The sequence below is a fragment of the Anguilla anguilla genome, chromosome 3 (assembly GCF_013347855.1).
Source record: "Anguilla anguilla isolate fAngAng1 chromosome 3, fAngAng1.pri, whole genome shotgun sequence".
Classification (NCBI taxonomy): Eukaryota; Metazoa; Chordata; class Actinopteri; order Anguilliformes; family Anguillidae; genus Anguilla; species Anguilla anguilla.
In genome coordinates this window covers 69924393-69938633 of record NC_049203.1, presented here as the reverse complement: position 1 = coordinate 69938633, position 14241 = coordinate 69924393, and the positions used below count along the sequence as shown (strand labels likewise).

The 14241-nt window shown below is 50.3% G+C and overlaps 1 protein-coding gene across 1 annotated transcript; it reads right to left on the bottom strand.

Annotated features, from left to right (window-relative positions):
* Positions 1 to 1164: 1164 nt before the first annotated feature.
* Positions 1165 to 13648, bottom strand: LOC118222534 (cilia- and flagella-associated protein 91-like). The gene is made up of 16 exons (XM_035408192.1): positions 13409 to 13648; positions 13101 to 13177; positions 12182 to 12336; positions 11929 to 12003; positions 11399 to 11455; positions 10739 to 10917; positions 9992 to 10169; positions 8226 to 8383; positions 6953 to 7135; positions 6168 to 6301; positions 5954 to 6067; positions 5441 to 5512; positions 3983 to 4129; positions 3208 to 3429; positions 2338 to 2486; positions 1165 to 2067 (listed from the first exon to the last, which is right to left on the bottom strand). The coding sequence occupies exons 1-16, from the start codon at positions 13497 to 13499 to the stop codon at positions 1890 to 1892; spliced, it is 2169 nt and encodes a 722-aa protein (XP_035264083.1). The 5' UTR covers positions 13500 to 13648; the 3' UTR covers positions 1165 to 1889.
* Between the last annotated feature and the right edge of the window lie 593 nt (positions 13649 to 14241).

Below are 14241 nucleotides of genomic sequence, written 5' to 3'. Positions count from 1 at the left end.
AAATAATAATCTACAAAGGCATACACAACATGCACATACGACTTCATAGTAATCAAGCACTTGTTGTTTTGATTGACAGAACAAAAATATAAGCGTAACACTGCAAACTTTACTACATTTTTATTCAACAGATAACACTTCATACACATTTCCCAATCCACTGATGCTATTTTCCACCAGAGTGCTGAGTCACCTTTAACTGCTTTGGAGGGACGAGGGTTGTCAGCACATTCTCCATTATGCAATTTGGTTATAATTTGACGGTATTGAAGAATAAGTCATCATTTGCAATTACTTTCTTTTTCATAAAGGAATATGCCAACAGCACCAACAAAGAGGTCAATTCCTCTACTGATTTGGAAAATGCAGCGATTTTATAAATTTTTCCTCAAGACTGTTACACAAGGAAGACATTGCAGCCAAGTACTGGCCAGCCAGGATTCACTCCACATGTGCCCTTTATTGTGACTCACAGGTAAATGCGTTACATTTTCACCTACACCTTGGAGAATGGTGGTGACTGCTCAATACCATAAACCGTTTCTCGGAGAGAGAATATACACCGAAGCCAAACCTCCATCTCAGCAGAGAAGAAAAGAAAAAGAGGGAGAAGATTAGGGTTGGTTCCTCCTCCTCTTCTCTCCAGGAAGGACAGAGTTCCACAGATACACCTCCATTTATCTGGCTGACCAGAAACAGTTTTGAGATTTGTGAAGATGAAATGGTTCATTTTTGTATTTTTTTTATTTTGGGGCCATTTAGCTCGGGAAATATTGCTCCTGGATGCTCTCGTTACCAGGGCAGCTGCACTCTGTGGAACACAGGAGTACACCTCTCTCTCCCTCACTTCCCTCCTTCTCTCTCTCCTCTTAAATCTCATTCCCCTCGTTCCTTGCCCTCCTCCTCCTCCTCCTCCTCTCCTCCCTCTCTTTCCTCCCTTTCCTCTTTTTGTCCTCCCTCCCCTCTCTCCCCTCCCAAGTTTCCCTCCTTTTCTCCTCCCTCTCCCCCCTGGCCCTGCGCCTCCTCCCCTGGAGCTCCTCCTTCTGGAGCAGAGTCTCGATCGTCTCCTCCTCCGGGGGCCGGCTCCAGGCCCGGGGGGGATGGGAGGTACTCTGGGAGGGTTGGGGGACGCTCTGGGGGGGTTCGGTGGCACTCTGGGGGGGTTGGGAGGCGCTCTGGGGGGGTTGGGGAGCACTCTGGAGGTGTACAGTACTCTGAGGTTCCAGTAGGGGGCGCCGTGGCTGCCTCCACAGCCCCATGGATAATATGGCGAGCTGCCCGGACGTGCTGCTGCTGGCTGGTCTTCACTGTCCCAGGACAGGGTCCAATCAGACAGCCATTTTTTTGGTTAGGTAAAGAAAAAAGAAAAAAGTTAATTTTATTATTTAATGTTACTATAACAGTAACAATATTATGTTTACCATGCCCTGGGATGGCAGTTAAATTTTCATTAATTGACAGTTTGTTTCACAGACTGTTGTGCACATTAGTGTGATATTATTAGCACTTTGAAAAATGAGATCATTGATTAGTGAAGCGCTACCTTTGCTCAGACCTTCAGCCAAATCTGTGCATTCTGCCCAAACCTCCTCTCCCTCCAGGACATCTATCTATTCAGTAAGAGTGACTCCTTACCTTTATATCTTAACTGAATTACTGTACCACACTAGTGAGGCACTGTGAGCGTGTTACATTCTTTCATGTGGGTCTGTGTGGTTTATGTGGAGTATGTATAGTATTTATAGGGTCTGTGTGGTTTGTGTTGGTATTTGTGGGGTCTGTATAGTTTTTATAGGGTCTGTGTGGTTTGTGTTGGTATTTGTGGGGTCTGTATAGTTGTTATAGGGTCTGTGTGGTTTGTGTTGGTATTTGTGGGGTCTGTATAGTTTTTATAGGGTCTGTGTGGTTTGTGTTGGTATTTGTGGGGTCTGTATAGTTTTTATAGGGTCTGTGTGGTTTTTGGGGACACACCCACCCCTGTTCCTGACGGTGATCTTCTGCACCTCGGGGATGAGGAAGCTGTACACCAGCTCCGCCACAAGCTCCTCCGAGCGCACGCTGGTCAGACTGCGGGGCCAAACGGGGCGGAATCAGAGAGCAGACCGAGCCTGTCCCACTAAAGCCCCCGTCCCACAAAAGCCCCCGTCCCACTAAAGCCCCCGTCCCACTAAAGCGCCCGTCCCACTAAAGCCCCCGTCCCACTAAAGCCCCCATCCTGCCCAAAGCCCCCGTCCCACTAAAGCCCCCGTCCTGCCCAAAACCCTCGTCCCTCCAAAGCCCCCGTCCCACTAAAGCCCCCGTCCCACTAAAGCCCCCGTATCTAACTGAGGCGTGTACCTCTCCTCCATGGCATAGGCGATGTCGTTGATCTCCTCGGCCATCCTGTGGATCTCCTCTCTGGCCTGTTCGTCGGCCGTCTTCTCAATGGCGCCCAGAATGACGTCCTCCAGGTACAGGTCCACTGTGGCCTGGTGCACCTGCACCACCTGAGGCACAGGGGAGCACTCATCAGAGCACTGGCCAATGAGCGGCAGGAGGGCGTGATCTCATCAGAACACTGGCCAATGAGCGGCAGGAGGGCGTGGTCTCATCAGAACACTGGCCAATGAGCGGCAGGAGGGCGTGGTCTCATCAGAACACTGGCCAATGAGCGGCAGGAGGGCCTGGTCTCATCAGAACACTGGCCAATGAGCGGCAGGAGGGCGTGGTCTCATCAGCACACTGGCCAATGGGTGGGAGGGGGCCTGATCTCATCAGCACATTGGCCAATAGGAAGGGGGGAAATGTGGCAACGAGATTGACCTCAACCAGAAGCTCCAAACTGAGAGAAAAAGAAAACCAGGAGAGGATGGAGGTAGGGTTCAGAAAGAGAGCGAGGGGGCAGACAGACAGAGAGATTAGGAAGAGAGAGAGAGAGAGAGAGAGAGAGAGTGGAGAGAGAGAAGGAGGGAGAGGGGAGAGAGAGAGAGAGGGGGAGAGGGGAGAGAGAGAGAGAGGGAGGGAGAGTGGAGAGAGAGAGAGAGAGGGCAGAGAGACAAAGGGATAGACATAGAGATTAGGAAGAGAGGGAGAGAGAGAGAGAGGGAGGGGGGGAGAGGGGAGAGAGAGAGAGGGCGGAGAGACAAAGGGATAGACAGAGAGATTAGGAAGAGAGGGAGAGAGAGAGAGGGGGAGAGGGGAGAGAGAGAGAGAGGGAGGGGGGCTGACCTGTCTGAAGATCTCGTCCTCCTCGCGGCGGCGCCTCTCCTCCGCCTGTCTCCGCCCGCTCTCCTCCGCCTCCCGCAGGCGGCGCTGGCGCTCTGCGAGCAGCGTGAAGGCGTGGATCCGCCGCTCCTCCTGCAGCCGCTCCAGCTCCTTCCACAGGAAGTCCAGCATGTCCGCCACCACGCCGCCCGCCAAACCCGCCTGCAGCGCCTCCGCCTCCAGCGCCTGGAACAGGGGCACCTGGGAATCTGAGTTTCTTTACTTAACGCCTGGAACAGGGACACATGGGAATCTGAGTTTCTTTACTTAACGCCTGGAACAGGGGCATCTGGGAATCTGAGTTTCTTTACCTAATGCCTGGAACAGAGGCACGTGGGAATCTGAGTTTCTTTACTTAACGCCTAGAACAGGGGCATCTGGGAATCTGAGTTTCTTTACTTAAAGCCTGAAACATGGGCACGTGGGAATCTGAGTTTCTTTACGTCTGAACAGGGACACGTGGGAATCTGAGTTTTTTTAATTACGGCCTGGAACTGGGGTACGTGGGAATCTGAGTTTTTTAAATCAAGGCCTGGAACTGGGGTACGTGGGAATCTGAGTTTCTTTACTTAATACATTTTCATTGTTTTGGTTGTCCTGGAAATAAAATTACTGTATGATCTTCTTAGGAAAACTGGCTGATCTTGTGGGTGCATGGAACTCACTCTATGGTTGTTTGCACGTGTAATGATATGGTAGAGAGTGTGTGTGTGTAATGATCTGTGTGTTTTTCTCTCACCTTGTGATGCTGCAGCTCTCTCTGTCTCTGCAGGGCCAGTGTGGCCTGTTTCTCAGCCTTCTGCAGCTCCTGCTCCCCCTGCTGGAGAGCGTGAGTACTGCGCAGCTCCTGGATCAGCTCCAAACGCCTCTCCTTCCCCTCATACACCTGAAAGGAGTCGAGAATAAATAAACACACACACTCACACACACACTCATGCACACACACACACACACACACTCACACACACACACATGCTCATACACACACACACACTCACACACACACACACACACACTCATACACACACACACACACACACACACACTCATACATACACACACACTCACACACACACACACACACTCTCATACACACACACTCATACACACACACTCACACACACACACACACGCACACTCATACACACACACTCACACACAGTCACAAACACACTCACACACACACACACACACACTCACACACACATACTCATACACACACACACACACACACACACACACACACACTCATACACACACACTCACACACAGTCACAAACACACTCACACACACACACACACACACTCACACACACACACTCATACACACACACACACACACCCCTTCAATTCTCTAAACACACACACACACACCCTCAAGTCTCTAAACACGCAGACAACCTTCATTCACAAATACCAGGTTTCCATTCACATTTTCAGTCACATACCAATAAACTTCATTCACATGCTGCACATACAGACAGGCACACACGCACAGACACACCCACACACTCATACACACACACTCACACACACACTCACACATACACACACACTCATACACACACACTCACACACACACTCATACACACACACTCACACACACACACACACACACTCATACACACACATTCATACACACACACTCACACACACACACACACACACACACACACACACACTCATACACACACACTCACACACAGTCACAAACACACTCACACACACACACACACACACACACACTCACACACACATACTCACACACACACTCATACACACACACACACTCTCACACACACACACACACACACTCATACACACTCACACACAGTCACAAACACACACACACACACTCACACACACACACACCCTCAAGTCTCTAAACACGCAGACAACCTTCATTCACAACTACCAGGTTTCCATTCACATTTTCAGTCGCATACCAATAAACTTCATTCACATGCTCCACATACAGACAGGCACACACGCACAGACACACCCACACACTCGCACACATACACACGCATAGAACCACCCACACACACACACACCATTACCAAATTTACCTGACAGAAAAAAATGTAAAAATTATTCACATGCTTTTGCACATTCAAACCGGAATCCCAGGCTGTGTGCGAGATCGTTCCGGAAGCTCCACACCCCCACTGCTGCAGCTGAGCCCTAATGAACTCACCGCCTGCTGGCTGGAAGCTCCTCTGAACAGCTTCTGCAGACAGACGACCGCCAGGTCCCTCTCCTCAACCCCCTAACGCAGAGAGGAGATTACAGACAGAGAGCGGTACTGACACACACTACTGACACACACTACTGACGCACACTACTGACGCACATTACTGACACACATTACTGACACACATTACCGACACACACTACTGACACATATTACTGACACGCATTACCAACACACATTACTGACATATATTACCGACACACACTACTGACACACATTATTGACGCACACTACTGACGCACATTACTGACACACTACTTACACATATTACCAACACACACTACTGACACACATTACTGACACATATTACTGACACACATTACCGACACACATTACCGACACACACTACTGACACACATTACTGACACACATTACTGACACATTACTGACAGGCTGACGCTGTGTTTGGACCCGCAGACAGAAATAAAAGCTGAAATATGAAAATGGCTGGAGTACCGCGGGCGGGGGTGTGACGGCCGGGGTGGGGGGGCGAGGGGCGGGTTTCTCAATCTTGTACAGGAAGCGCAGCGGCTTCTTCTCCTCCACCTTCACCTTCCTCTCCTTCAGCTCCTGGGGTGGAAATACACCTGCGTCACCCCCGGCAACCCTGGCACACCTGTCTCTAACACCCACGCAACTGTACTGCGGGAGCCGCTGGCGTTAGCCGTACCTCGTGTGTCCTGACCAGCTCCATCTCCCGCCGGTCCGCCCGCCGGACGAACCCGCTCCCGGTCCTGGGTTTGGGCGCGCGGATACAGGGCTCTGTGACGGACAGCGGCAGCGTGGACTCCAGCACCAGCAGGCCTGAACAGCATAGGCCACGTCCACAGTTAATAACCCTACATAACGCTACATTCAGAGTTAATAACCCTACATAACGCTACATTCAGAGTTAATAACCCTACATAACGCTACATTCAGAGTTAATAACCCTACATAACGCTACATTCAGAGTTAATAACCCTACATAACGCTACATTCAGAGCTAATAACGCTACAGTCAGAGTTAATAAAGCTACATTCAGTGTTAATAATGCTACATTAAGTGCTAATAGCTCTACATTCAGAGCTAATAACGCTACATAATGCTACATTCAGAGCTAATAGCGCTACATTCAGAGTTAATAATGCTACATTCAGTGCTAATAGCGCTACATTTAGAGCTAATAATGCTACATTCAGAGTTAATAAAGCTACATTTAGAGCTAATAATGCTACATTCAGAGTTAATAAAGCTACATTTAGAGCTAATAACACTACATTCAGTGTTAATAATGCTACATTCAGAGCTAATAACGCTACATTCAGAGTTAATAAAGCTACATTCAGTGTTAATAATGCTACATTCAGTGCTAATAGCGCTACATTCAGTGTTAATAATGCTACATTCAGTGCTATTAAGAGTTATTAAGACTTAAGAGGGCTACTAAAACCCAATACTTTGTGAACCCAAACCTTCGTAAGTGTCCTGGAGCCAGTCCTTGACGCTGATTGGCCCGGAGTCCCCGTCAGGGAAGCGTGCGATTCGGGAGACGGGGGTGGAGGCACGCGTCCCGCGGCTGCAGTACTCCTCCACGACGCCCCTCCTGCGCAGCTTCCCCTCCACGTTCCTCCTCTTCTCCATCAGCCTCCTGATCGCTGCAGGCCAGAGGAGGCGCACCGTGACCAACGGCCCAAGGCGAGGAGGCGCAGACCCCCACACTGTGACTGACAGCCCAAAGCGAGGAGGCGCAGACTCCCGCACCGTGACCAACGGCCCAAGGCGAGGAGGCGCAGACCCCCACACCGTGACCAACGGCCCAAGGCGAGGAGGCGCAGACCCCCACACCGTGACCAATGGCCCAAGGCGAGGAGGCGCAGACCCCCACACCGTGACCAATGGCCCAAGGCGAGGAGGCGCAGACCCCCACACCGTGACCAACGGCCCAAGGCGAGGAGGCGCAGACCCTCACACTGTGACTGACAGCCCAAAGCGAGGAGGCGCAGACCCCCACACCGTGACCGACGGCCCAAAGGGAGGAGGCGCAGACCCCCGCACCGTGACCGACGGCCCAAAGGGAGGAGGCGCAGACCCCCACACCGTGACCAATGGCCCAAAGCGAGGAGGCGCAGACCCCCACACCGTGACCGAAGGCCCAAAGGGAGGAGGCGCAGACCCCCACACCGTGACCAACGGCCCAAGGCGAGGAGGCGCAGACCCCCGCACCGTGACCGACGGCCCAAAGGGAGGAGGCGCAGACCCCCACACCGTGACCAATGGCCCAAAGCGAGGAGGCGCAGACCCCCACACCGTGACCAACGGCCCAAAGCGAGGAGGCGCAGACCCCCACACCGTGACCAACGGCCCAAAGGGAGGAGGCGCAGACCCCCACACCGTGACCAACGGCCCAAAGGGAGGAGGCGCAGATCCCCACACCGTGACCAACGGCCCAAAGCGAGGAGGCGCAGACCCCCACACCGTGACCAACGGCCCAGAGGGAGGAGGCGCACTTCCACTGTTAAACCTACAGGCCTCTCTCTCATAGGTTCCTCACGAAATGAGCTAATGTGGGACATCTGGTCTTTTACACACCTGAAACTACTTTTTTAAAAACAAGGATACAGTAAATACAACGCTTCCCCTCTGTGTGACTACTCCCTTGCTCCCACACGCCCTCCGCCATTTTGACCATGCGTGTGAGGGGAGGAGGAAGAGCGGGGTGATGAAGAGGAGGGCGGCGGCGCTCACAGAGGACGTAGTCCTTGCGGATCTTCCTGATCTTGGCGTCCTTGTCGCGCTGGCGCTGGGCGAAGCGAGCGTCCAGGTGTTTGACAAGCAGCTGCTGCTGCCGCTCCTCCCTCTGGCTCAGCAGCTGAGTCAGCAGCTCCAGCCGCCTCTCCTGCAGCCTGGGGGGGGGGGCATGGAGGGGCACATTGGGGGGGCGGTCACATGGGGTGGTCACATGGAGCTGTCACATGGTGGTTATATGGGGGGGTCACATGGGGGGTCGTATGGGGTGGTCACATGGGGGGTCACATGGGGGGGTCGTATGGGGTGGTCACATGGGGCGCAGTCACATGGGGGGGTCATACGGGGGTCACATGGTGGGGTCACATGAGAGGTAATATGGGGGGGTCACATGGTGGGGTCACATGGGGGGTAATATGGGGGTGGTCACATGGGGCGCAGTCACATGGTGGGGTCACATGAGGGCGAGCCATGGGCTGTTATCCCCCCCACCATCTTTACCTGCTGTGCACTCAGCATGATTTCTGAGGGCTTTCACCAAATTCAGCCAACTTCGGGTCATAATCTGCATCCCTCCCACACAACAGTTCCCAAAGCTCATACAGCCAAGCTATACTTGAAGAAAGTCTATCGCCGTGCTGTGGTGGTTTTTTCCTTTTTCAGGAATTCGTCTGACAGAACTCAATATAAGTGTAAAAACCATCCTTGCTTGATGTGCCAGTCAATAATGACCTGACAAAACCTGACAAGGTAGGATGAGGTGAGACTGCACTGGCAGGTGGGGCTTCCCAGGACAGGCCCTGATTGGTTACACTAACATTCCGGCGCAAGGTTTGGAGCGCAGTGTGCACACTGTGCGTTATTCCTGCGTCTCCCCTGTAATTATCGAACGCAGTCACGCATTCATTCTGAGCTGCGCTGACGCAGCCAGCAGCTTTAACTGGCCTATCGTGACTCACATAAACCACGTCCTTTACCCCCGGGCTGCAGCCGAGAAAGAGGTGGAATGACAGGTAACAGGTGTGAGTGACAGGTAACAGGTGTGAGTGACAGGGCTGCTTCCGAGTCCCTAGTCCCCACACAGAGCAGCACTGATCCAGGTGCAGTCCCCCGCTGCTGTGCTCTGCATCCAGGCGTCATTTCTGCGCTGCCCTCTTGGCCTGGTACAGGCTCTTCCTGGTACAGTACAGGTAAGACTGAGGCCTGATTTATACTTCAGCGGGGTACGCGTAAAAATGGGTCTGTGTAGTGGAGGCATTGTGTGGCACGGACCACATAAAGACTGCAGACTACAACCGCATAGATAACATAACATAACATAATGACGAGAACAGGCCATTCAGCCCAACATTGCTCGCCATTTTCCTAACCAAAGTGTACCTAGTGCTCCGATTACCTACACTAGACTAAGCAGAATCCAACACCACGTCAAACCTGGTCCTGAAAACCCCCAGAGTTTCTGCCTCTACTGCGTGACCTGGCAGGCTGTTCCACACATTGAATACTCTCTGCATTAAAAAATTCTTCCGAATGTTTGTGTGGAATTTACCTTGATAGTTACTGTACTCATTTATGCCCCCTGGTTCTACTAACAGAACTCTGAAGAATCACTTCGTTGATCCCCTTTATGAATTTAAAAGCCTCAGTCAAATCCCCCCTAAGTCTCCTTTAGACTCCCTTTGGTTTGCATACCTCCTCAATAATTTAAAAGTGCGTAGTGAGCAAGAAGCGTAACACAGCCTTCACAGACGCAGGTCCCCACTCACTTCTGAATCTCGCTCTCTCTGAAGGCCCACTCCTTCCTCTCCATGGCCTCCATCATCCTCTTCCTCTTCTGCAGCTGGGCCACGTCGTTCAGCGGGGGCAGCGATGCCTCCCAAGCCCTCTTCTGCCTCATGCGCTCGATCATCTGCACCTCCGCCAGGCCAGCGGGCAGCCCGCGATCTGCGGGGGGGGGGGGGGGTGAGCGAGGGGCAGGTGGCAGGACAGGCATGGGGGGGGAGGGGCAGGTGCGAGGCGGGGGCAGGGGAGATGGGCGTGCGAGGAGGAGACATGTCACAGAGAGAGAGAGGGAGATAGTGAGAAAGAGAGCGAGAGAGAGACAGTGAGAGAGTGTGTGAGAGAGAGAGAGAGAGAAAGAGGGGGGGGGCAGAGAGATTAGGAAGAGAGAGAGAGAGGCTTCGGTCAATTACCGGCCCCACTTCTGATAAAACTCTGAACTGATGGGCATCACCAAGCTTTTTCAATGTTTCTTCTAAAGCCAGAACCAAAAACTGGCAATTTTAACAGCTTTTTAATCTACTGCACTACGTGACACACTCAGCTGAACGCAGGTTCAGGAAAAGGACAGACAGCACTGAAACTAAATACAACCGCAGCTCTGTGTGAAGTTTTTCCAGTGAGGCACGTGACAGCAGTGTAGCCAAAAATATTGTTGTGGTTGGTCCTGCACAGCACTAGGCTGGCATTCACAGCTGGCTGTGGTGCATCAGCCGAGATAAAGGTGAACGTACTCCAGGTGAGCGTGACCAGGGTGAGCAGCTCGGGGCTGGATCCGGGGCGCACTGCGTATTTGGGGGTGTAGGGGTCCGTCTGCGCCTCGCTGTCCCGGTAGTCGGTCTGCGTGTGCACCGTGCGGTGGGCCGCGAGCGAGACGTGCTCCTGGGCCCCCTCCATGCTGAACCGCGGGCTCCTGCCAAACGCGTGACATCACAATGCCTCCATGACATCACAATGCATTCATTTAGCAGGCCCCGCCCACTCCTGTGTGTGTGTGAGCATGCACTCATATAAGGTTAAAACACAGTCGCAGTACTACGCATGAGGAGAAGTACCTCTATGTCTTAACAACACAGTACCAATGTGCTAAATCAGGGGTGTCTAATCTTATCCGAAAAGGGCCGGTGTGGGTGCAGGTGTTTGTTTTAGCCCAGCACTGAGACACCTGATTCTATTTGTCAAGGGCTCGGTTAAACACCGTGATTAGTTAATTAGCTGAAACAGGTGTCGTAGTTCTGGGCTTAAACTAAAACGTGCGCCCACACTGGCACTTTTCGGATAAGATTAGGGACCCCCGTGCGAGAGAAACAGAACCTTGAGGTCACAGAAACTCCGGTCTGTCATTAAAATGGAGAGCAGAACTGGTACAGAGTCGCACGCAGTCGCACACTCACTTTGGCACGGCAAAGACTACATCTGGGGGCACGAGCTGGGTGAAGGGAAGCAGCGGCCTGTACGAGAGGAAACGGGGGGGGGGGGGGGGGGGGGGGGAGTGGAGGGAGGGGGGGGAACCACAGCATTGCTCCATTAAAAAGTACATTGTTTCACATACAAAAATAATGTTGTGACAGGAACAGGAACAAATCCCACAGTCACGCAGTTCCCGATTTCCAGCCATATACTGAGGTCTCTGTAGCAGATCCCCTGCAAATAGGGTCTCCCAGGTAATCCCTGCACTGGATGCACAAAATGATATTACACACACACACACACACACTCACACATGCATGCATACACACACACACACACTCACACACATACACACACACATATCAAGCATCACAGAGTGCTTTGCAACTAAGTAAATGTCTCTCGCAACAGTCAGTTGCAATACAAGCAACAATCCATATACTGACTCATAGTTCTGCTCTGCATCAGTGCACTTTGCTTAAAAAAAGGTGGGGGTGGGGGGGGGGCAGTTTACCGCTTGAAAAACTTCCATCGATCGGCACCTGAAATATCGCAGTCCTCCGCATTGCCATGGGCTGCTGGGTTGAATCTAAAAACACAAAAACATTCCGTGCACTGTCACACAGAGTTTGAAAGGCACTTCAATATTTCCACATTATCAACCCGCGGAAAGCTATGCAGAGCCGGACTTTCTTCACTTGAGTTCATTTTTAAGCGTCACAGTCGTTTCCGTCTCAGCATTAGAGCGCGAGCGCTAGCGCCGTTACCCCGCGCGCCGCATCGCCTCCTTCCGCTGCTCCGCGAGTCCTCGCCAGCGCCGGTCGATGAACGCGGGCACGGGATCCGCGGCGTCCAGACGCAGGCTATACCGCGGGTGGTGAGGGAGCTCGCTGAACATGGTCTTAAATTCCGGAACTTTTTTCTGAGAGTGTCGGATACAAACAGCGAACGTGACCAAAAATGGATGCAACAAAATATTCACACCGGTCTACGTTTTAACTGTCTCGGCATGAAGGGTTATAATTGGATTTTTTAAATGCTGGAATCTAGATTTCTAAAATCTAGACTTTAGATGTGTTATTTGGATTCATACATTTAGTTTTTCAAATTTTATATTCATGGCAAAATTGCAAAAACATGATCCACTAGACTGTATGGGTCAACTGCAGTGTGTGCTTAGCTGTTTAAACCTCAGGTTAAAACCTCTGGACCACAGCACTGCATCCCAACTGGGGAAAACCTATCCAAAGCTGTGGGCTAAGGATTTCCTGTTCCCGTTTAATTGCAGTTTTGTGGCCTAGAGGTTTACAGCTAGGGTTTAAACTCCAGGGAAGGACACACTGCAATTGACCCATCACCTCTTGTGGACCTTGTGTTGGGCGCAGGTGGCTATCAAGGTGTGTCTGGTCAGATCTTGTGAGAGATGAATGTACACATCACAATAACCTACTATAAAAAGTGTAGATGTCACATGCATTGTCTGACTATTTTGTACAGTCTCCAAATATACATGTATTAATGATAATGAAGATGATGATTATTACCATAATATTAATAATAATGGGTAGGCCTATATACTCCGGGAAATGTACAGTACCCATACAGTCTTGAACATTTACGTGCATAGGTAAGGCAAGTTGTTATTTTTACACAGATAGGCAGGTAGAAGGACAGAAAAATACTTACCACCCGCCCTAGAGACGCTAAGGCTTGGAATCGTGCCCGGGTATGATCAGTTTCACTACCGAAGGTGCAAACTGGATCTGAATGTGTGCAAAGAAATTCAAACGTCATTCATGATCAAACATGTACCATTTAGCTATTTGTCTATATATGTTTAACCATTTACCTAGAACGCTACACATCAGGGGGTATTTATTTGCCATTACCATTTTGCCTTAGACTATACCACAGTAGTGGAGAATGTACATTTTCTTGGAAAAGAATGAAGTTAAACCTCAGCTAGCTGAAGCTAGCGCTGGAAATGAACTCACCATACAGATAGTCGTGCGCCCGTTGTTGTTTATACCCTCTAAAAGTACCCTCATTTCGCCGATTAAGTGTATGAGTGACTCCCAGACTCATTTTTAATGTTTGATTAAAAAAAACACAGAAAAGATTAGTATGTATGCATAAAATAAGTGAAATTCTTTAACAGAGTTAATCACTGACAGCTTCGTTCTCACATCAGAGCTGCTAAGCCTTTTGAGGTTCTGGCAGGGAGGTTGCTATGGTGATTGTAAACAGTTACATCCGTCTAACACAGGAAGGAAAGTGCCGCGGAACCATATTCGTTGTAAATAAGTTGTTGGTGAGGCAGTAGAAATAACACATTTATATTTCACATTATGTTAAAGTAAATAATGTCTTTTTACGAGCAAGTGCATGGACTGAAATCAAACCGTTCAACATTATTCAATATATAAAATAGATAAAAATAGGCAGAACGTTGTATTTTTCCATTCTGGAATTTATGTTCTTATTCGGTGTGTATTTGTGAGCAGCAACCTCTTTCTGATTTGCTTCACAGACGCAATCAGCTCATTAGCGTGTGTATAGGGTCAGAGCAATAATAGGAGAAAAAGAGAGAACACATTTGTTTAGCCAGTCCATGATGTAGTCGAATAGACTCAGTTTTATCAATGACGTGTATTTTCTGCGATTGAACTCTCTCTTAGATTTTAGAATTCACATTTTATCGTCTTACTTTTATATTGATATTACATTGTGAGGACGTTGGTTAATTTGAATTCGATTGATAGGCTATATATTTATTCCCATTTGACACTGGCTGAACAAGTGTTACTAACTGCACGTTTAGTATCAA